At 41.4% G+C, this 21787-nt stretch overlaps 1 protein-coding gene across 11 annotated transcripts in view; it reads right to left on the bottom strand.

The window, feature by feature from the left end:
- Positions 1-20839, bottom strand: part of CC2D2A (coiled-coil and C2 domain containing 2A) — a 185050-nt gene extending 164211 nt beyond the window's left edge. For 8 of the 11 annotated variants that reach the window (XM_063723324.1, XM_054553723.2, XM_063723323.1 and 5 more), the window contains exons 1-4: positions 20611-20780; positions 14585-14641; positions 11716-11799; positions 9690-9813 (exon numbers count right to left, since the gene is read on the bottom strand). In XM_063723324.1, the coding sequence (XP_063579394.1) occupies positions 9690-9813; positions 11716-11799; positions 14585-14623 (247 nt within the window). In that variant the 5' untranslated portion in view covers positions 14624-14641; positions 20611-20780. Of the gene's footprint in view, positions 1-9689; positions 9814-11715; positions 11800-13272; positions 13480-14584; positions 14642-20610 lie in introns of those variants that run through there. The other 3 variants (XM_054553716.2, XM_024246564.3, XM_054553719.2) reach the window with 2 other exon arrangements.
- Positions 20840-21787: the final 948 nt, after the last annotated feature.

The following is a 21787-nucleotide window of genomic DNA, read 5'->3' as shown; positions in this document are numbered from 1 at the left end:
ACTTCTGTGCAATTATCCCTCCCTTAGGAACACCAAATTGAACAATTATCTGTGTAAGAAAACACCATTATAAGAACCAAAAAACCAGGTGAGTGATCACAGTATCTAGTTTTAACATAATAACAAGGAAAGATGCATTGAGGAGGGTAGGAAGGGCAGTCTTGCACTGCCTACACCACCCTTCCCCCAAGCCCAGGCAGTGCAGCACAGAGAAAGAATCTATGTACTTGGAAGAGGAAGAGTGAAGTAAGTATGGGATTTTGCATTGGAACTCAGTGCTATGCTGACACAGTGGAACACAATAGTGAGCAGAATTCTGCTGGTGCCCATGGAGGGAGCATTTAGATCAGTCCTGGGCCAGAGGGGAATCCTTTCCTCTTCCCAGTGGGAAAAACCTGAGTCCTGGCCAGCCTCATGACCAGCTGACTAAAATCGTCTCCGTCTCTAAATAAATTGCACTGGCAGTCAGGCTACAATGATTGTAGTCCTTGGGTAAGCCCTGGTGCCATGCTGATCCCAGAGGCAGTGGGCATGGCATGCAACCCAGTGAGACATCAGCTGCAGCAACTATGGGACTGCTTCATGACTCCTTCCTAAATCCAGATAGTGCAGTGTGGAGAGAGACTCCTTCCACTTGGAAGAAGGAGAGAGAAGAGTACAGAGGACTTTGTCTTGCAATTTGGGTACCAGCTCAGCCACAGTAAAATAAAGCATGAGGCAGATTCCTGAAGTCCTCCATTCTAGGACTTTGCTCCTGAACAGTGTTTCTAGACCCAGTTTGGACCAGATGAGAATCTGCTGCTCTGGTGGGATGTACCCAGTCCTGGCAGGATCCACCACCTGTTGACTAAAGTGGCCTTGGGCCTTGAATAAACAACAGTGGCAGCCAGCCAGTAGTGGCTGTGGGTCATAGGCAAGCCCAGTTCCATGCTAGCCTGGGAGCCTGTGGGATTCAGGTGTGACCCAGCAAGTGTGATCAGCAAGGTGCCAGCTGTGGTGGCCACAGGAATGCCTGCATTACCCTCCCTCAACTTTAGGTAGCCCAATGCAGAGAAAGATTCCTGCTTGGGGGAAAGTGAGGGAAGAGAGCAAGAGACTTCACCTGGGAACCAAGGGAATTCTCCCTTATCTTCCCTAAGTTTATCAAAGATCCTTTATCTTCCCTAAGTTTATCGAAGTTTATCTAGGAATGTGCAAGAGTTGCAGTGTTACTGGGCTTAGGGCTCTCCTAGTGCTAAAACAGCTGCAGTGGCCTCAGGCTTAGATAACTACATTCAATCCCCTTTGAGTTTTTGGAAAGCCCTCTTAAAAAGGATGGGTACAAGCAAACCTAGACTATGAAGACTGGAATAAATACCTAACTTTTTGATGCCCAGACATCCATGAACAATCATTAAGAACATCCAGGAAAACATGACCTTACCAAGCAGACTAAATAAGGCACTGACCATTCCTGGAGTGATAGAGATATGTGCCCTCTCAGACAGATAATTCAGAATAGTTGTCTTTAAGAAGTTCAAGGAGCTTCAAGATAACACGGAGAAGGAATTCTGAATTCTATCAGAGAAATTTAACAAAAAGATTGAAATAATTTTAAAAAATCAAGCAGAAATTCTAGAGCTAAAGAATTCAGCTGACAAACTGAAAAATGCATCAGTCTTTTGACAGCAAACTTGATCAAGTAGAAGAAAGAATTAGTAAGCTCAAAGACAGACTATATGGAAATACACAGTCAGAGAAGAAAAATGAAAATAGAATGAGGTATGCCTACAAGATCTAAAAACTAGCCCCAAAGGCAAAAGCTAAGAGTTATTGACTGTAAAGATGATGTAGAGAAAGAGCTCATGGTAAAACATTTATTCAAAAAATAATAACAAGTTTTCCAACTTGGAGAAAGATATCAACATCCAGGTACAAGAATGTCAAAGAACACCAAAACATTCAAATCCCCTAAGACTACTGCAGGGTCTATAAAAATCACTCTCAAAAGTCAAGGACGAAGAGAGGATCCTAAAAGCAGCAAGAGAAAAGAAACAACATATAAAGTAGCTCTGATTCATCTGGCAGCAGACTTCTCAGTGGAAACCTTATAGGTCATGAAGGAATGGGATGATATATGCAAAGTGCTGAAGAAAACAAAGAAACAAACAAACAAAACTTCCAACTTAGAGTATTATATCTAGCAAAGTTATCCTTTAAACATGAAGGAGAAATAAAGACTTTTCAAGGCAAGCAAAAGCCAAGGGATTTCATCATCACCAGACCTATCTTACAAGAAATGCTAAAGGGAGTTCTTCAATCTAAAAGAGAAGAATGCTAATGAGCAATAAGAAATCTGAAGGTATAAAAATCACTAGTGAACATAAGTACACAGACAAATACAGAATACCCTAACACTGTAATTGTGGTGTTTAAATCACTCATATCTTTAGCTCTGAAGACTAAAAGAAAAACCTATCAAAAATAATAACTACAACAATTTGTTAAGAGATAGACAGTACAAAAAGATATCAGTAGAGACAACAAAAAAAAAAAGCAGGGGGGAGACAGGGTTAAAATATAGAATTTTTCAGTTTTTGCTTTTTATTTTCTTTTCATTGTGATCAGAGTTAAGTTGTCATCGGCTTAAAATAACTGGTTATAAGATGGTATTTGCAAGCCTCATGGTAACCACAGAGCAAAAACCTATGACAGGTACAAAAAAATAAAAAACAAAAAATTTTTAACACACTACCAGAGAAAATCACTTATACACTAAGAAAGACAGGAAGAAGGGAGAAAGGAAGAGAGGACTAACAAAACAACCAGAAAACAAATAATTAAATGGCAATAGTAACTCCCTCCCTATGAATAATGACGTTGAATATAAATGGACTAAATTCTCCCATCAAAAGACATAGATTGGCTGAACGGGTTAAAAAGATAAAAAAAGAGCCAATTATATGCTACCTATAAGAAACTCACTTCACCTATAAAGATGCACATAGACTGAAAATAAAGGGGTAGAAAAAGTTATTCTATGCAATGGAAATGTAAAAAGAGCAGGAGTAGCTGTATATATATCAGATAAAATAGACTTCAAGACAAAAATTGTAAAAAGAGACAAAGAAGCTCATTATACAATGATAAAGGGGTCAATTCATCAAGAGGATATAATACTTGTAAATACATAGGTACACAATACTGGGACACCCAGATATATAAAGCAAATATTATTAGAGCTAAATCCCAATACAAGTCTCCCATTAATAATAGTTGAGGATCTTAATACCCCCTTTCAGCATTGGATAGATCATTTAGAGAGAAAATCAACAAACTAATATTGGACTAAATCTGCAAATAAAACAAATGAAACTAACAGAGATTTAAAGAACATTTCATCCAACAGCTGCAGAATACACATTTTTCTCTTCAGCACGTGGGCTCAAGGATAGACTATATTTCAGGCCACAAAACAAGTCTCAAAAAATTCAAAAAAGTTGAAATCATATCAGGTATCTTCTCTAACCACAATAAAATAAAACTAGAAATCAATAACAAGAGAAACTCTGAAAACTATACAAATTCATAAAAATTAAACAATACGCTCCAGAACAACAATTGGGTCAATGACGACATTAAAAAAATAAGAAATTGACTGGAACAAATGATAATGGAAACACAACATACCAAAACGTATAGGGTATAGCAAAAGCATTACCAGAAGGGAATTTCATAGCAATAAATACCTACGTCAAAAATGTAGAACAATGTTAAATAAACAACCTCACAATGCATCTTAAAGAAACAGAAAATCAAAAGCACATCAAAATTCGAAATTAGTAGAAGAAAAATAATAAAGATCAGAGCAGAAATAAATGAAAGTGACTTAATAAAAAGTAGAAAAGATCAATGAAATGAAAAGTTGTTTTTTGAAAAGATAAACAAAACAAAATCGACAAAACTTTAGCCAGATTAAGAAAAAGAGAAGACCCACATAAATAAAATCAGAGACAAAAATGGACATATAACAACTGATACCACAGAAATTCAAAGGATTATTAGAGACTATTATGAGCAACTATATGCCAATACATTTCTTCTAGAAAGCTAGAAGAAATGGATAAATTTCTAGACATATACAACCTACCAAGATTGAAACATGAAGAAATATAAAATCTGAATAGACAAAAAACAAGTAATGAGATAGAAGCAGTAATAAAAAGTGTTTCTCTTCAAAGAAAAGCCCAGGACCTGATGGCTACCCTGCTGAATTCAACCAAACATTTGAAGAACTATTATTAATCCTACTCAAACTGTTCCAAAAATCAGAGGAAGGAATACTTCCAAACCTATGGTACAAGGGCAGTATTATCTTGACACCAAAACCAGACAAAGACATAACAACAAAAAACTTTACAAGCCAGTATCTCTGATGCACACTGATGCAAAAAACATCAACAAAATACTAGCCAACTGTATTCAATGATACATTAACAACATCATTCTTCATGATCAAGTGGGATTCATCTCAGGGATGCAAGGATAGTTCAATATATGCAAATCAATAAAGTAATACATCATATCAACAGAATGAAGGAAAAAGGACATGATCAGTTCAGTAGATGTGAAAAACTATTTGCAAATTACTCCTCTGAAAGGGGACTGATATCCAGAATATACTAGGAACTCAAATATCTCAACAGATAAAACATAATCTCATTAAAAATAGGCAAAAAACATTGATAGACATTTCTCAAAAGAAGACATACAAATGGCCAACAGGTATATGCAAAAATGCTCAAATTCACTAATCATGAGGGATATGCAAATGAAACCACAATGAGATATCTTACTCCAGTTAAAATGGCTTTCATCAAAAAGACAAAAAATAACAGAGGCTGGAAAGAATGCAGAGAAAAGGGAATGCTTGTATACTGTTAGTGAGAATGTAAATTTGTACAGCTGTTATGGAAAACAATATGAAGTTTCTCAAAAAACTAAAAACAGAACCACCCTATGATCCAGAAATCCCACTGCTGGGTATATATCCAAAAGAAAGGAAAGCAGTATATCAAAGAGATATCCGAACTCCTGTTTTTACTGCAGCACTATTCACAACAGCTAAGATATGGAATCAACCTAAGTATCCATCAATGGATAAATGGATAAAGAAAACATGTTGCATATACACAATGGAATATTATTCAGCCATAAAAAAGAATGAAATTTTGCAGTTTGCAACAACATGGATGGAACTGGAGGACATTATGTTAGTGAAGAAAGCCAGGCACAGAAAGACAACTAGCACATGTTTTCACTCATATGTGGGAGCTAAAATAATTGATCTGATAGAGATAGTAGAATGATGGTTACCAGAGGCAGGACCCTGTCTCGAGCATTTGTTGTTATGCCCACGGCAGTTTTTCAACATATGTTTATCAAGCTCCAAATATTGCACTGGGGAATAAGCAATGAATACAGCAGACAAAGTCTTGCTCTCAGGGAGCTTTCCTTCTAATGATCAAGATAGTCAGCTGATTGGAAAATGCCAGGAGGTGATGAGTGCTCTGAAGGAAAGTAGAACCAGCTGAGAGGAAAGAGGACAGAGGTGGGAAAGGGACATTCTAGATAAAAGGTCAAGGAATCCCTCTCCACTCTCCACCTCTCCCCAACCACCAGACCCCTATATCCATACATCCATGTCCACTTGGATATTCATCAGGCATCTCAACTTTGCATGTCCATTCAATTTCTACCTTCAAACCTGCCCTTTCTGCCATCTTTTCCTTCTCTGAAACTCTATTGGGAAAACTCTAAAACTCTATTGGGAAAATGGAGTTACCCATTTTTGACTCAAGTCAAAAACCATGGAGACAACCTTCCTGCTTTCATAATTCTTGTTCAATCGAGAAATATACCTGTTTGTCTCTACCTTCCAAATACCCAGATTTCCCACACTCTTTCCGCCCCTTCCACTACCCGCCAGTCCCATTCCCCAATAATTCCCACCTGGATTTTTGCTGTTGGCCTCTACCTGCTCTCTGTGCTTCTGCCCTCACTCCTTCCAAAGTCTACTCAGCACAGCAGCCTTCAGCCTTAAATCTGATTATATCAGTCCTGGGCTTGAACCCTCCAATGACGCTCACCTCATTCGGATTAAAAGTCAAAGGGCCCACTAGGCTGGGTACAACTCCCCTCCTCCCTTCTGATTTTATTTTTTTCCTTTTCCTTTTTCACTCTCCACCACCCTTGCCCCCTGGCTGTTGCTTAACATCACAAGCACATTCCTGCCTTAAGACCACTGCCTGGAACATTCTCCCCTTGGGGATCACTCATTTCCTTTCATAAATGCACCTCACCCTCTCACTCCCACGGCAGTCTTGCCAGCTTAGGCTTTATCTTTCTCTTCAGCACTTCTCATACCTGCCATACTCTATGTTTATCTAGTTTACTTCATTTGTTTTTCTCTCATCCCTCCCACAACTGGAGTATAAACTCTGTGGCAGTGTTCACGCAATCTATTATTGTCCCTGTTTTACAAATAAGGAAGCTAAATTTAGGGAGGTTGGAGAACTTGCCCAAGGGAGTAAGATAGGTAGAGACTGGTACCCACTCTTGTCTAAGCCAATGCCCATTGTCTTAAATGCAACAGCTCAATTGCATTTCAATCACAAGCTTAATAAAGACACAAGTAGAGAACTCCCTTTAAGTGGGAACCAAAGCCCAGGAATGCTGAGATGGTCATGAGGCATTCAGAGGCCAGTAAGGAGTCAACCAAAGTGGAGCACACTGGAAAAGACTGGAAAATACAACTGGAAGGCGCCCAATTGCATAGAGTCTTAGAGCCCGGAATAAATAAGATAGTGTGGATTTTATGTAATGTAATATAATAGATTTCTGAGTAGAAAAGTGAGATAAAGAAGAGTTTTAAAGAAAAATTAATGGGGTAGTAAAAATGTCCATACATTCTTTGACACTCCTTCTTTCAAAGAAGGAGCCTGATTTTCCTTCCCTTAAATGTGGGCTGGATTTAGGGACATGCTTTTAACAAATATGTCGAAAGGACTGATAGGTGATTTCCACAACTGGGTCATAAAGCACATGGCTGCTTCTATCTTGCTCTCGACCCTCTCTGTGTTTTCTGCACATACATCTGTGTGTTTCCAAGCCCTGAATTGGGAATCCTCCTCACCCTACAGTTCCCCATGCAGACTCCTCCATATGTGGAGGCTCCATTCTTCTGTCACCTCCCTTGCTACCTTTGCCTGCCTAGGGCAGTCCTGCACTCTGCTGTTTCTCCCAGCACTCATCATTCCTTTTTACTTGTCTGTCTCCTGCTCTAATGCCACTGGTGTAATAATACTTCCTCTGCTCTCTTGACTTTGTCTGCTGGCTTTGACTACTCATTTCTGACAGATGCCTGGCTCCACAGGCTCCTTATCCACCATGTGCTCCACCCCTCACTGCTGGGGATGTTTTCCCTTCGTCTTGGTTTATCAGTGCTGCCAATTCATCAGCAGCTTCCAGCTCCACCCAGGGCTTCCCAGACACTGGCTGGTCGTGGTGTGGCTCCAGTAGGCAGGTCTCAGCCTTCTGTTCATTCCATACCTCTCCATTCCCCAATTCAGAAATAGTGCTTTTTGTGGGGGAAGGGACTAATGCATAGATCATCTCCATGGTGACAGTGGACAGTACCTTCTTCATTTTCGAGTTAGAAAATAATCCACTTTTTATGTCACAGAGCCTTGACTGGTGGCCACCTCTTCTGGCAGTTTTTCCCTTGATTTTAAAATAAATAATTAAATATCCAGTAGTTGTGCTAAGGACTGAATTGTGTCCCCCCTCTGAAAATTTCTATGTTGAAGCCTTCTCCCCCAGTCTGACTGCATTTAGAAATAGAACCTATAAGAGGTAATTAAGGTCAAATGAGATCATAAGGGAGGGGCCCTGATAGGATTAGGATTAGTGTCCTTATAAGAGGAGACACTAGAGCCTCCCCCTCCCCCAGTGCAGGCACAGAGAAGAGGTCATGTGAGCACACAGCAAGATGGTGGCCACCAACTAGCCAGGAAGAAGGGCCTCACTGGAAACCAGCCATGCTGGCACTGTGATCTCAGACGTCCAGCCTTCAGAACCATAAGAAAATAAAAGTTGGGCGTTTAAGCCCCCCAGTCTGTGGTATTGTTATGGCAGCCTGAAATGACAAGTTGTAATCCTTGGTAGTAATAAATAATTTTGAGCATTTAGAAAAAGAAACAGCCATATGAGATAAATTTTGGTTCTGTTTTTATTAATTCATAACAGCTCTCATTGTATCACTGCTTTTAGATTAGAACCACATTTTTCCAATCTAAGAGTCAACTTGCTTCCAAAGTCCTCTAGTTTCCAACAGTTACTTATTTCCCAACTTTGCCATAGGGAAAACAGTCTAACAATTATGTAACAATTAAAAAGTGTAACCACTTCTCCTCTTGTCTAATCCACTTTTCATTAAAAGCAATGCCTGAAGGGTGGTCATTTTGCCTACAATGAGCAGGTAATTCCTAATGTTCATTGTACTGGGGAAGAAGAAAAGGCATGTGTAGGGGGAGAAGTATATGTGTCCTCAATGGCAAGGTCACCAGGAGCCTCAGAAACCTCCCTTATTTCTTCCAAATATCTGATTCAAGCCTCACTAGGTTAACACATATGTCTTCCCTAACAATTTCATCTTCCTTTGAGTTTCTGTGTATTTAATTTCTATTCTAATTAACACTCTCTAACTTATGTATTGTTAGTCCATTTTGCATTGCTATAAAGGAATATCTGAGACTGGGTAATTTATAAAGAAAAGAGGTTTATTTTGGCTCACTATTCTGCAGACTGTACAATAAGCATGGTGCCAGCATCTGCCTCTGGTGAGACCTTAGGAAGCTTTCACTTATGTCAGAAGGGGAAGGGGAAACAGGTGTGTCACATGGTGAGAGAGGAAGCAAGAGAGAGGGGAGGAGGTTCCAGGCTCTTTTTTGTTTGTTTGTTTTCTGAGATGGAGTCTTGCTCTATTGCCTAGGCTGGAGTGCAGTGGCCTGATCTCGGCTCACTGCAACCTCCACCTCCCAGGTTCAAGCAATTCTCATGCCTCAGCCTCCCAAGTAGCTAGGATTACAGGCATGCGCCACCACGCCTGGCTAATTTTTTTGTATTTTTAGTAGAGATGGGGTTTCTCCATGTTGGTTAGGCTGGTCTCGAACTCCCAACCTCAGGTGATTTACCTACCTCGGCCTTCCAAAGTGCTGGGATTACAGACGTGAGTCACCGTGCCTGGCCTGCCCAGGCTCTTTTTAACAACCAGCTCTCCTGTGAGCGAATAGAGCAGGAACTCACTCATTACTAGAGGACAACACCAAGCAATTCATGAGTTGTGCCCTCATGACCCAGACACCTCCCACTAGGCTCCACCTCTAACATTGAAGGTCACATTTCAGATTTGGAGGAGACAAACATCCAAAGAATATTATGTGGTTATAGAAATACATCCTGAAGCTATGTTTCCTGTCTCCTTGGCAGGGATTAACCTAGAAAGTCACTCACCAAGTTGGGGTAAAGTGGGTGGAGCAGCTGTGGCAATGCATGAAAAGTAACACCCATAAGAAATCCCTATACTGCTCTGTGCTGAGCTCACAGTAGGCAATTAACAAGCACCAGCTGAATGGAAGAGGGGCACTTACTCCGTGGGCCTCTCCGGACTGTCATACTCAGAAGGTGGGTCTTGGGCTCCTCCTGCACAGGCTCCTGCCGGTTGCCACGGTGAGACTTTTCGGACACCATTTCCTTGGGGACAGCAGTTGGTGGCTGGAGGAAGAAAGTCAGAGGTTCAGAGACTCCCAGGACTTTATTTGAGTCTGTTCTTCTCTTGGGAAGATGGGTCACCAGTGAGGGGACAGGCCTTAGTACTATTCACATCTGGATAACCACAGTCCCTGTCACCTGACTCACTGTGGGTACCCACCAGGGAAGAGGTGCCAACCCAGACTTTCTCTAGAAATGCTTTTGTGAAATTATCAAGGCATCCCCAAATAACATGATTATTTTCACTTTTTCTAGGTAAAATGTGTAGAGTTCTGCAGGAATTTGGAGGAAAGAGAAACAGGAAAATCAGTTTGTTCCCAACTTCAAATAGTTTGCAAACAGCAGCTAAAGTGTCACTGGGTAATTCAGGGGCAAATATTTAGTCCACCCTTTGGGCACCCCCAAGAATAGCCTCTGGTTCCTTCCCCAAACTCTCAGTGAAGGAAAGCAAGGAAGCAGAATTTGCAATAACACCTTTGAGGACAGATAGACTAAAGCTTGCCTCCAAACTCAGATTGACTGTGGGACTTTGGGCAAGTTATTTAACTTCCTTGTACACTGCTTTCTTATCTGTAAAAGAAAAATATAATAAAAAGAGCCCATTTGTTGAGATGCTACAATGTATGAGTCATTGTAGAAAGCACAGAGATTCTGACGTAAATAGATGGCCTGGGATGGAACTTATTAAAAAAAAAAAAGTCCCCATGTGATTCTGATACTGGAGTGCAACTACATTTCTTGCAATGCTCCCAACCTATAAAGTTCCAAGCCTGGCCCATAAATTGCTCAGCATTTCAGAGCTGTTATATTCCCTTCTCCATCCTTGCCCCTTTCTCCTCTTCAGTCTAAGCTCCGTGGCAGCCTTGGCACTGGTCACCCACTGCTTACTGTGCCTGTGACTGTAGAGCTAAGGGCTTGAACCCTTTTCATCTACTGCCTCCCTGGCCCCTGGCCCTGGGGTGCAGAGCTGCAGACTGACCCCACAGGAAGGGGTTAAAGCTTTGGAGCTGTGTCTGGCTGTGGGTCTCCTCAGTCCCCAGGAGGGGCCAGAGAGCTAGCCCATGTGGCAGGCAGTAGTACCTCCCCAACCACCTGGACCCTCCCTTGAAAGGCTGAAAGTGACTCCTCTGCCCAGATTGCCCCGAGGAGTGTGCTGAGCAAGAGGGGAGCTAGGAGGGAGGTTTCTTCTGTCTCCCTGTGACCTCCTCATCTCTCCTGGCCACCCATCTCTGCAGCCCCTTCACGTGACTGCTGGCTCAAAATGGCGCTTCCCTCCCCTCCCTCCCCTGCTGGCATCTCGATTGTTCCAAGCAGAGCTCCCATCCACAATAGCTGCTTCCCTGCCTCCCTTCTCAGAGCACAACTTCTTACCAAGGACTTACCTTGAAAAGATTTACCCTGCACGGATGCTCTCAGCCTAGGAGGGGGACTCCTGCGGAGAGGTGGGGGAGGATCTGCCAGCAGGCTCGGGAGAAACGAGTTAGCTTCTGCCTCAAAGACGGAATTTGGGCTTGGAGTTGGAAAAAGAGGGAGTTTCCCAAGATTTGTAATCGTGTACTGCCATCTACTGCCCATCATAGTCCATGGCCTTCAATGAAGCACTAAAACAGGCTCCTTCCATCTTTTCTAGACTCCTCTCTCAGGAGATGGGAGAAAACTTAGAGTAAAAATGCTCTAAGTATGGACCCCCGCCTTATTGTGAGGCTCATCTATAAGTCTCTGAATCAGGCTCCTGCACCCTGGACCACCCATCTGCATCCCCGCCTCACAGTCCCCCAGAGCAGGCCAAAAGTTGGTACCAAAAGAAGGAAGGCTGCCCTTGTGGATTCTGTATGGCCCTGGGGACGCAGGCGGGTTGTTGATCAATGACACAATACGCAGACACGGTTTCTTGTCACTTCTTACCTGTTTCTTTCTTGGCTGTCTTCGAACCTTTGAGTTCTTATTCTGTCTTCCCATGTCTGCATCCTCATCATTTTCAATGAACTCCTTTGTGAAAATGCAAAAGGGAGAGAATCTTAAGACAGGAAGAGAGGTATGACTTTTAGGTATTAAAATTAAAACCCCCATCTTGACCCTGGGCTGCTATCCAGTAATGCTGAGTGTGAGTGGGGGGACAGTTAACAATCTGTGCGGCTATCGTCATCCACTCTTCTCAACATAGACATGTTTTCGAAAAGTCCTATCCATACTGGACCATCATACACGAGATGATGTTGGATCTTCTATTGTTCCAGGTCCTCATTCATGCATACAGCATTTGTTGAGCATTTACTATGTTCCATGCTCTTGGGACACAGAATTGAAAGCCACATGCTGTCTGCTCTTAAAAGTCACAATCTTAAGAAAGGCGACTAACAAGTGAATCTGCTAGGACAGACAGAGAACCACAGCCCAAGACAGATATCAGAATCATATTAGGGATTTCACAGGTTAAGTTTTTCTGCTTTCCAGCCTTACCAGCAGGAAAAGGATAATAATGATACATGTTACATCATCACAAATGCTTCAAGTTAAAGGAAATTTTGGCAGATTTTTTTGAAAAGGAAAACAATTCTTTAACAGCGCAAACTTCATTTCCTCTTTCCACCTTACACTTTCTAATATTTTAGTCATAAAATGTTAGAGCTGAAAGTTCTAAAATCTACAAGCTCTAAAGTTTTTTAGTCCTAGAGTTTTATAAACTGGGGCACAAATGCCCCAGTTTGCAACTGGGGCACAAGTTGCAAGATAAACAGAACCTCTCTGGGGTACACCAAACTCACTAGAATTTTTTTTCCTAAAATTAGGATTTTTTTTTTTTATACTGAAACAAATTTGGAACACAAAGTATGAATTTTAAAGATATATAATTTCAAAGAAATATCATGCAGGTTTCTGGGCCAGACCTCAATTACTCCCCACTCCCCTTGGCCACTGGGGTTAGGGAAGACATGAACCGCAATAACAGAGGAGGGAAATGAGGTCGAACGAGAGAATAGCCTTGGTTTGGGCCTTTCCTTCGTGTATGTGACCTGATCTCTGACTTGTCCTCTGAGCTGCATCCTCACTCTGGACTCCTTCTTTGGGCCTGACTAATAGGGAGTGTTCTTTGTTCAGGGGATTCGCCAACTTAGATTATAAGAAGATAATTATACTGAGGTGTGCAAGCATGGCTTTTCATTCAATTCTAAGTTTTTACTGACTTAGAATGGACATGTGAGAAACCTACGTAATGTTTTGCTTTTCCGTGATGTTTTCATCCTCTATTCTAACCATCCAGTAGGACTTCAAATAAGATAGAATGTAAGTTCCATGAGGGCACAAGTTTTGTTTACTGCTGTATTTCCAGGGACTACAGGCACAAGACATATTTGGTTATATGAATGAATAAGCAAATATAAATTTATGTGGGTTTGTCGGTACTTGATCTTGCTTAAAGTTGTTTTGTTTTTTTGTTTTTTTTTTGAGATGGAGTCTTACTCTGTCGCCCGGGCTGGAGTGCAGTGGCGTGATCTCGGCTCACCGCAACCTCCGCCTCCCAGGTCAAAGTGATTCTCCTGCCTCAGCCTCCTGAGTAGCTGGGATTACAGGCATGCCCCACCATGCCTGATTAATTTTGTATTTTTAGTAGAGATGGGGTTTCTCCATGTTGGTCAGGCTGGTCTCGAACTCCCAACCTCAGGTGATCCACCTGCTTCGGCCTCCCAAAGTGCTGGGATTACAGGCGTGAGCCACCATGCCCAGCCATCTTGCTTAAAGTTAATCTGCATGGTTTCATAATGAGTTTCCTCAGGCTTTTTGGAGCACTGCATTGGACAGCACATATCATCTCCATTTCTGTCTTTGTTGTCTCAAGCCAGTGAGCCCTAGAAACGAGAGAGAAGTAAGGATTGAGAGGAATTCTCTCTCTTTTGTTGGATGGTCTGCAGTCTCCAAATTAGACAGCCTCCCTTCTCTGGTGTGGGCAGTGCTTTAATGAGTTTTTACATACAATGAGTCAGAAATTGCAGGACTGCAGGACAGAGGCTTGTATTAGCAGGTGTCTACAATTGTTACCTTCATTCTGAATGTCTTTAGAAATCAGCGTGCTTCAGGCAGAGCTAGGCCCAATAATAGGTAGTAACTTAGAGCTGCTGTGTGTCAGTTCATAGAACAGTGACAAAACAGCTTTAGAGCATTCAGGTAGAGGTAAGACCTTGGAATGTCAGCAGGACTGCATTTCCTTCAACATCCACCTCCCCTTCTCCACCATGTATCTGATATAGCACCCTCAGGGTGCATTTAGTAGGTGTGTGTTAAATTAAACTAAATGTGGCTTGAGGATACCTCTGTACTTTGAGTTCTTACATAACAAACTGCAATCTTAGTAAACTAACTGAAAGCCTAATTTAGGAGTATGCTTCTGTAGCAGGTAGCTGAGTCTCAGCCAATCACAGCAGCTGAGCGTCAATCAATCACAGGTGGCCTACTGATCAGACCGTGTTTAAATAAGGCAACACTGAGCTGTAACTAATCAAGCTGTTTCTGTACTCCACTTCCATCTTCAGTCCATAGATGCTGTTTGCCCACAGAGCAGAGCAGAGCTCTCTGAATCTCTTCAGGTTCTGAGGGCTATCCAATTCACAAATCGTTCTTTGTACCATTAGACTCTGTTGAATCTAATTCATGTAAAGCTTTTCTTTTAACATGTGCAATAGATGCTGGTTGGCCTAACTTCCTCATTCACAAACACATGTAACATAAGCATGCACACACAAACATATCCCTAGAGGACATCAAAGTGGCCACTTACCTCTGTAATTATTTTTACTTTTTCTTCCCTGGGATTCATTTTGGCTGGGATGGGGCCCTGACAAAGAACAATGAAGAAGTCAGGCATTTTGAAATCAATGAAATATTGCTTCTCTTACTATGGATATATAAGAGGCTGGCCGTGATGGTAAGTGAAGTGTTTGAGCTGGGTAGACTTTCCATTCACCAGGAACCCCAGCAGACCCCAGGGTTGGTGGAGATAAGTGCCAGAGGAAAGGAAGGATGCCAGGTCTCCCTGTCCCCGGGAGCCTGCCTTTACTGTGCCCTTAGAGTTGGATGGCACTGGTTGGAATCCAGCTCCAGAAGGACCATTTTACAGCTCCTCTCCGCTACTGCCCCTCTGCACTCTCTGCCCTTGACCTTGGCCCTTATTTCACTAAATAAAAAGACAAGACCAGAGAGGGCTTCTACATCCCCTTCCCCTCCCACCACATTGAGCCACCGCCACCTCCTCTGCTTCCACTTGCTACTATGAACCCCCATGTTCCCATGGGGCCCCTCCTTCAACAGTGCACTGGGCCCCATCATTCCTCCTCCTCCAGGCCCTTGATCCTGACAATTCTTCACTTTCACCTGGATTTTCTTCCTGCTCTATTGGCTCATTGCTACCAGTGGAAAAAATGCTGTAATTTTTCCTTTCCTTTAAAAAAAGGCCCCCGTACCCCACCCTTTTTTTTTTTTTTTTTGAGACGGAGTCTCACTCTGTCGCCTAGGCTGGAGTACAGTGGCATGACCTCGGCTCACTGCAACCTCCGCCTCCCAGGTTCAAGCAATTCTCCTGCATCAGCCTCCTGAGTAGCTGGGATTACAGGCACATGCCACCACGCCTGGCTAATTTTTGTGTTTTTAGTAGAGACAGGGTTTCACCATGTTGGTCAAGTGGGTCTCGAACTCCTGACCTCGTGATCCGCCTGCCTGAGCCTCACAAAGTGCTGGGATTACAGGCGTGAGCCACCGCGCCCGGCCAAAAAAAGCCCTCTCTTAACTCTACTTCTCTTTCTAGCTGTTGCTCAATTTTTCAACAACTACAGAAAAATCCCTCAAAACATTCCCTCTCTTTTCAGTTTATTTTTTTATTTTTTTTTATTTTTTGGGGTCTAGCATGCTCTGCAGCTGCTCTTGCCAATGATTCATCTCCAGTGACCCCTGCATTGCCATGTCCAGTGATCAGTTCTTGGCCCTCATTTTACTTGACTTGGTCAGAGGCATTTAAAACATTTTCTAAGTTTTTAATTTTTGTGGGTACATAGTAGGTGTATATATTTATGGGGTACATGAGATATTTTGGTACAGGCATGCAAAGCTTAATAATCACATCACAGAAAATTGGGTATCTATCCCCTCAAGCATTTATCCTTTGTGTTACAAACAATCCGTCTATACTCTTTTAGTTATTTTTAAATGTGCAATTAAATTATTATTAACTATAGTCCTTTCATTATGTTATCAAATACTAGGTCTTATTCATTCTTTCTATTTTTTTTTTTGTATCCATTAAACAACCTCCCCCGACCCCTGACTACATTTCCCAGCCTCTGGTAACCATCCTTCTCTTCTCTATCTCCATGAGTTCAATTATTTTGATTTTTAGGTCCCACACATAAGTGAGAACATGCCATGTTTGTCATTTGCATGTTCTCACTTGTGGGTGAAATAAGCCAGGCATGGAAGGGTCAGAAACATTTAGTGATGAAAGTGACCCATCCGTTTCTTTTGAGATACTTTCTTCAGTTGGCTCCTGGGACAAGTTCTTTCTTGGTTTTCCTCTTACCCACTGACTGCTCCTTCTCAAACTCCTTTGCTGGTTTCTCCCCATCTCTCAGACCACCAAAGATTGGAATGCTCTGGGGCTTAGCTCTGCCTGTTTTCATTCCTCTGGCCATCTCACCATGTGTCTTGGCTTTAAATACCATCTGCATGCTGATACTTCCCAAATTTACATCCTGGGTCCAGACATCTCCCTAGAACTCCAGACTCAAGTATCTGCTTGATGGACACCTTCACTTGGCTTGACATACCTCAAATAAAGTTCTTTGCTTTTACTCCTGAGCCTGCTTTGTACTGCAGTTTTCCTGTTGTAATAAACAGAAATCCATTTTGCTCAGGCCAGAAACATTGCAGTCGTTCTTAACTCCTTTCTCAGTCTCACATGACACACCACACTGAATCTATCAGAAATCCTGCCAGTTTTGGCTTCAAATTATATTCAGGATCTAATCACTTCTAAACATTTCCACTATTATCACCATGGTCAAACACCATCTTCTCTCTTGAAATTTACTGCAAGAAACTCCTAATTTCTCAGCTTCCCACATTGCTGGGCTACCATATTCTCTGCATTGAAGCCAGAGCAAATTGATGAAAATTTGAGTGACATAATCACATTGCTTCACTCAAAATCCTCCAATGATTTCCCTTTGTCAACAGAGTAAAACCCAAAGTTTTTTCCAAGGCCTACAAGCCCTGTGTGATTTGCACTTGAATCCTCTTGCCTCAGGACCTTTGCAGCCGCGGTTCCTGCTACCTAGTTCTCCTTTTCCCCAATATATCTGCATGGCTCTTGCTTTTTCACTTTCTTCAGGTCTCTGCTGAAATTTTATTATCAGAGAGCTCTTCTCTGACCATTCGTAATACAATGATCTCCTCCCAACACCCTCCTGGAATTCCCTAACTACCTTACAATGATTTTTTCACAATACTTATCACCACTCAACATACATACTTACTTGTTAATGTCAGCCCATATCCATTAGAATATAGCTGCAAGAGGGCAGAAACATTATTTTGTTTATTGTTTACCCCCAGAGACTAGGATTATGGGACATCATGGACATTCAATATATACTTGTCGAATGAATGACCAAGTCACTGACTTATTGGCTGTGGTTCCATAGCCACATTCTGGGACTATTTAAAGCTCCACTGTTTTTCCTAGGCTGCTGTGAGAATTAAATGAGAAAACACATGGAGAAAAAACAGGCATATGGCTGACAAATCATAAGCCCTTTCTAATGTCCATGGAACCCAAATCTTAACTGGCACTTGGTCAGGTCATTTAAGCAGCTCATCTGAGCTCAAGGTTTCACTGACCCTACGGGGGAATTAGCATGTTAAAGGGAAATAAAGAATCTGAAATTCTATTGTCTTCTCTACAAACCTCATCACAGGGTACAAAAAATAGAGGAAGGAAAATGTAAAAGCAGCTAAGAAAATAGAGAGGCAAGAAGATAACCTAGAGTGAATGAGGGGGCAGATAATAAAGATGAAATGCAAAAGTACACGAGAGCTCTCTAATGAACAACTCTGGTCATTGCAAACTGGAAAAAAAAAAACCTGTGAAATATTTTAGTAACTAAAAGAAGTTCTCTATAAGTTAAAAAATGCTTTATATGAAAGAAAAAAATAGTAGAAAATGAAAAATGTAATGGGATTTTCTTTTTTCCTCATTCTTTCCTGATCATTTCCTTTAAATGAGTTTCTAAGGAAATCAAATGATGCCAAAATTTATTTTTTATGTGAACACTGCTGCTAAGAAAAGATAAATCAATACTGCCTGGTTTTAATATGCAGTTTGCCATCATCTTATGCATTGGTACTTGTTGATATATTCCTATTGGCAACATCAAAATAGCTATGATTTACTGCACACTTATTTTGTGCTAACTCTAGACATATGTTCTCTTTAGTCCTCACAATAACATGTCTAGCTTAGTAGTATGTGCCCCAATTTGCATATGAGTAAACTGAGGCTCTGACAGTTTGCATGATTTTCCCAAAGTTATAATTATTAAACGTCACATTCAGAACTTGATCCCAAGACTTTGTGACTCCCAAGTCCTCCCTCACTCCACTCTACCCCTCCATCTCACCATTTATTCTTGCTTTTGCAATGGCATCAATAATTATTCTATGCTTTCCAGAATAGCCCACTATTCTGGAAATATTTACAGTTGAAAGCTGTGAAGCATTGCACTGGTGAGAAAAGGCTTAGGCTGCATTAAGCCAGTGACTTATTTTACTCAGTGCAGAAAACCAGACATATTTTTTCAAGGAAAGTACTGACACCTTCATCTGAATAAATGGACTATTCCTAAGAGTCATCAGTGGATCAGAGCCATACCTGGAGGTTGAGATACAATGCGTCTCAACTCCATATTGGTTGCTTAAAAAATCATACAATATATATGCCTTACTCCAGGATGGCAAAAACATGGGTTTATAGGAAGAGTGGTCCACATATTTCTTTGCCAAGGAATATGTGGACCTGAGTTCCAACTTCAGCTTTATTTATTAGCTGTGTGATCCTAGAACAATGCCCTCCCTTCTCTGAGACACATTTTTTTTTTTTTGTCTGCAACATTGCAATCATACTTCCTACCTTGAAGGATGATTAATTTATAAAGGCTAAATGATGAAATGTGTGTAGTAAAATGCCTAGCACAGACTGGGCTCTCAATATTGGTAGGTTTTGTTACTAAGAAAAAGTGATTTTGGGGAGGGAAAGTGGAAAAAAGGAATGAGGAGGGAAAAGAGCTTGGGGGATAGAAGAGGAGTCATGAGAAAGACCTTAGGTGATGTTCAAGCCCACCCACCTTCAGCTCCAATCTTCAACCCCCAGTTACCGTAACTCATGTTTCATGTCTCCCTCCCTTCAGCTAGGCCCAGGGCAGTTGCCTTGCTGTTTCCATTTATGGTGCTTCTGAAACCTCCTGCACTTCTACCCATGAGTATTTTCTTCCTCACACCCTGAGAACATTTTTCTGTTCCATCCTGGAGCTTGGACACCTGGGCAGGTGCCACATACATTCTTTTGGAGTACATTATCTTATTCTACAAGTTATTCCAGCTGCAGTTTCCCTTAGCATAAGGTTAGTGACAAATAGCTTTATAGAATCATTTAATCAGCTCAATATAATATACACTGGCCTTGAAGAGTACATATGAGTACCATATTTGAGCTGTGTTATGTGATATATGACCAGTGCATTTACATGATGTGCTAAGTGCTGGAAGCTCCTCCCTGGATGTCATCCCACTGTGCTCTCAGTGTTTTTATAAATCTCTTATGGCACTTAGCTCATTGTACTCTTATCGTGTGTTTATAGGTCTGTTTTCCCTGCAAACTCTGAGCTTCTGACCTAGACTAATTTATGTTTGCACACTCTAAACTTAAGTTCATTGCCTGGTGCATTGTTGATGCTCCATAAATGTTTGAATGAATGACTCTATAAGTGAGCTCTAGGATATATATATATACATATATATACATATATATATATACATATATATATGTATATATATATGTATACATATATATATGTATATATATATGTATATATATATATGTATATATATGTATATATATATATGTGTATATATATATATAGAGAGAGAGAGAGAGAGAGAGAGATTTCATGCTGGTGCTGAATTTATTTGCAGAAAAGGTTATGTGAAAATTCAGTAGCAAACATATTTCTTATTTGACTTTATTAGCTTTTCATAGCACCTCTTTGCAATGAAGGGAAACAAACAATCAGCTTAAGTTGTAGCCAGTACATTTTCTTGAAGTCTTTGGAAAGCACAGCAACTCTCAGCACTGTGGTTAGTAGCCCTTTCTCTGTCTAATACCAAGAAAAGTGTATTTTGCAGTAAGTAGTGCTTCTCCCCTTAAGCCAGTTTGAACTAAAAGGCCCATAAATGCAACACACAGCTAATGTTTCACAGAGCTTTCGTCAGAGAACATTTTCACTCAGGACTTGTGATGAACTAACTGGACTTACATTTCCTGCAAACCAGATACCAGATAGCAGCTCAAATCAAAGCTGCTAAGTAATGGTCTATGTTCCCATTTCAGAAAGTAAAAACATAAATAACGATGAGAGCCCCTAAATTTACAATTCATTAAATCCAGTCTCACGGTATCCTGGAGAGGCTGAACTTCAAGCCGGGTAACTGAAAACAGGAAATCATTGTTGCAGCCCAAAGTCCGGTTAGGGACTGATTTACCTTAAGAAACTTTACAAAAGGCACTTTGCAGATTCTACATTCTAGGATGGAAGTGGAGAGAGACGGTGCTGTTGAATCTTTTAAAAGGGTCCAGAGGGAAAGGCTGAGTGTTGGAGATGCCCCTGGGCTCCTCCCTGGGAAGCTGCAGCCATGTCTTGGAGCAAAAACACCAGCTTAGCAACCCGTTCCTAAGGAAGGTCACTCGGTGCCTTTTTTTTTTTTTTCCTTTAAAGTGACAGGCTACTTCCAGTAGTGGAGTACAAGCATGCTGGGTAAGCAGAGATGCACAGCCTGCAGGAGAAGGACAGAGAGAAATCAACATGAGCAGCACTGGAAATTAGGTCAAGCCTTAAGAGCCGCCCCTCCCTCATGTCATCTAGTCGTCTTGCATTTCCAATGAAGAACAGGCTCAGAGGTGGGGCGATTTAGAATCTTAAAATGTCATCATTACATGGTGAAGCTGTCTAACGTGGCAGCCCAAAAGCTCTGTGGAGGTGCTGCAGGGTACCAACAAATGTTGCACTTGAGTGTTTTCCAGTTAAAAGTGGAAGATTGAATGCCCAAGTTTAATCTTTGCCTATTCTGTGAATCCCACTGCAATTCCTGAAAACGGATATAAATGTTATGGCTCAAAAAAGTTGAAAAAAAAAAAAGAGGGAGAGGTAGGAGGCAAAGTAGCTGGAAGAGTAATAGAATGAATGGAGCCAAGGAAACACACTCCAATAGACTAGTGTGTATGTGCACATGTGTTTGTGTGTATCTGTGTCTGTGTGTATGGTGTGTGTATGTTTGTGTGTATGTGTATTGACTGTATTTTCTTATTTTCTGTATTCTTGATGCTCTGGCATTTGGAGCCTTGATTCTAGAGAAACGGATTCTCCTATGTTAGCTAATTTCTAGAGATAGCAAATGATTCCCCTGAAATATGCAAAGTCTCCTTTGATATACAAGCCAACCAATCCAGAGCCCACACAACCAACCATCTCCATTATCAAACTCTCACACACTAAGCCAATATTCCTCCTGTCCTAAGTCACCCCAGGTCCAGATACCAGACCACTATAGCCCAGAGAACACCACGATTATTCAAGCTGTCCACTCCTAAATTTATGCAGCACCCTACCCTGCTTCACCTATTCCTTCCTGGGAAAACCCTAGTAAAGGCTCTGTGCTGTAC

The sequence above is a fragment of the Pongo abelii genome, chromosome 3 (assembly GCF_028885655.2).
Source record: "Pongo abelii isolate AG06213 chromosome 3, NHGRI_mPonAbe1-v2.0_pri, whole genome shotgun sequence".
NCBI classification, from domain to species: Eukaryota; Metazoa; Chordata; class Mammalia; order Primates; family Hominidae; genus Pongo; species Pongo abelii.
The sequence above is the reverse complement of the archived record's forward strand: the minus strand, read 5'-3'. Positions and strand labels throughout refer to the sequence as shown.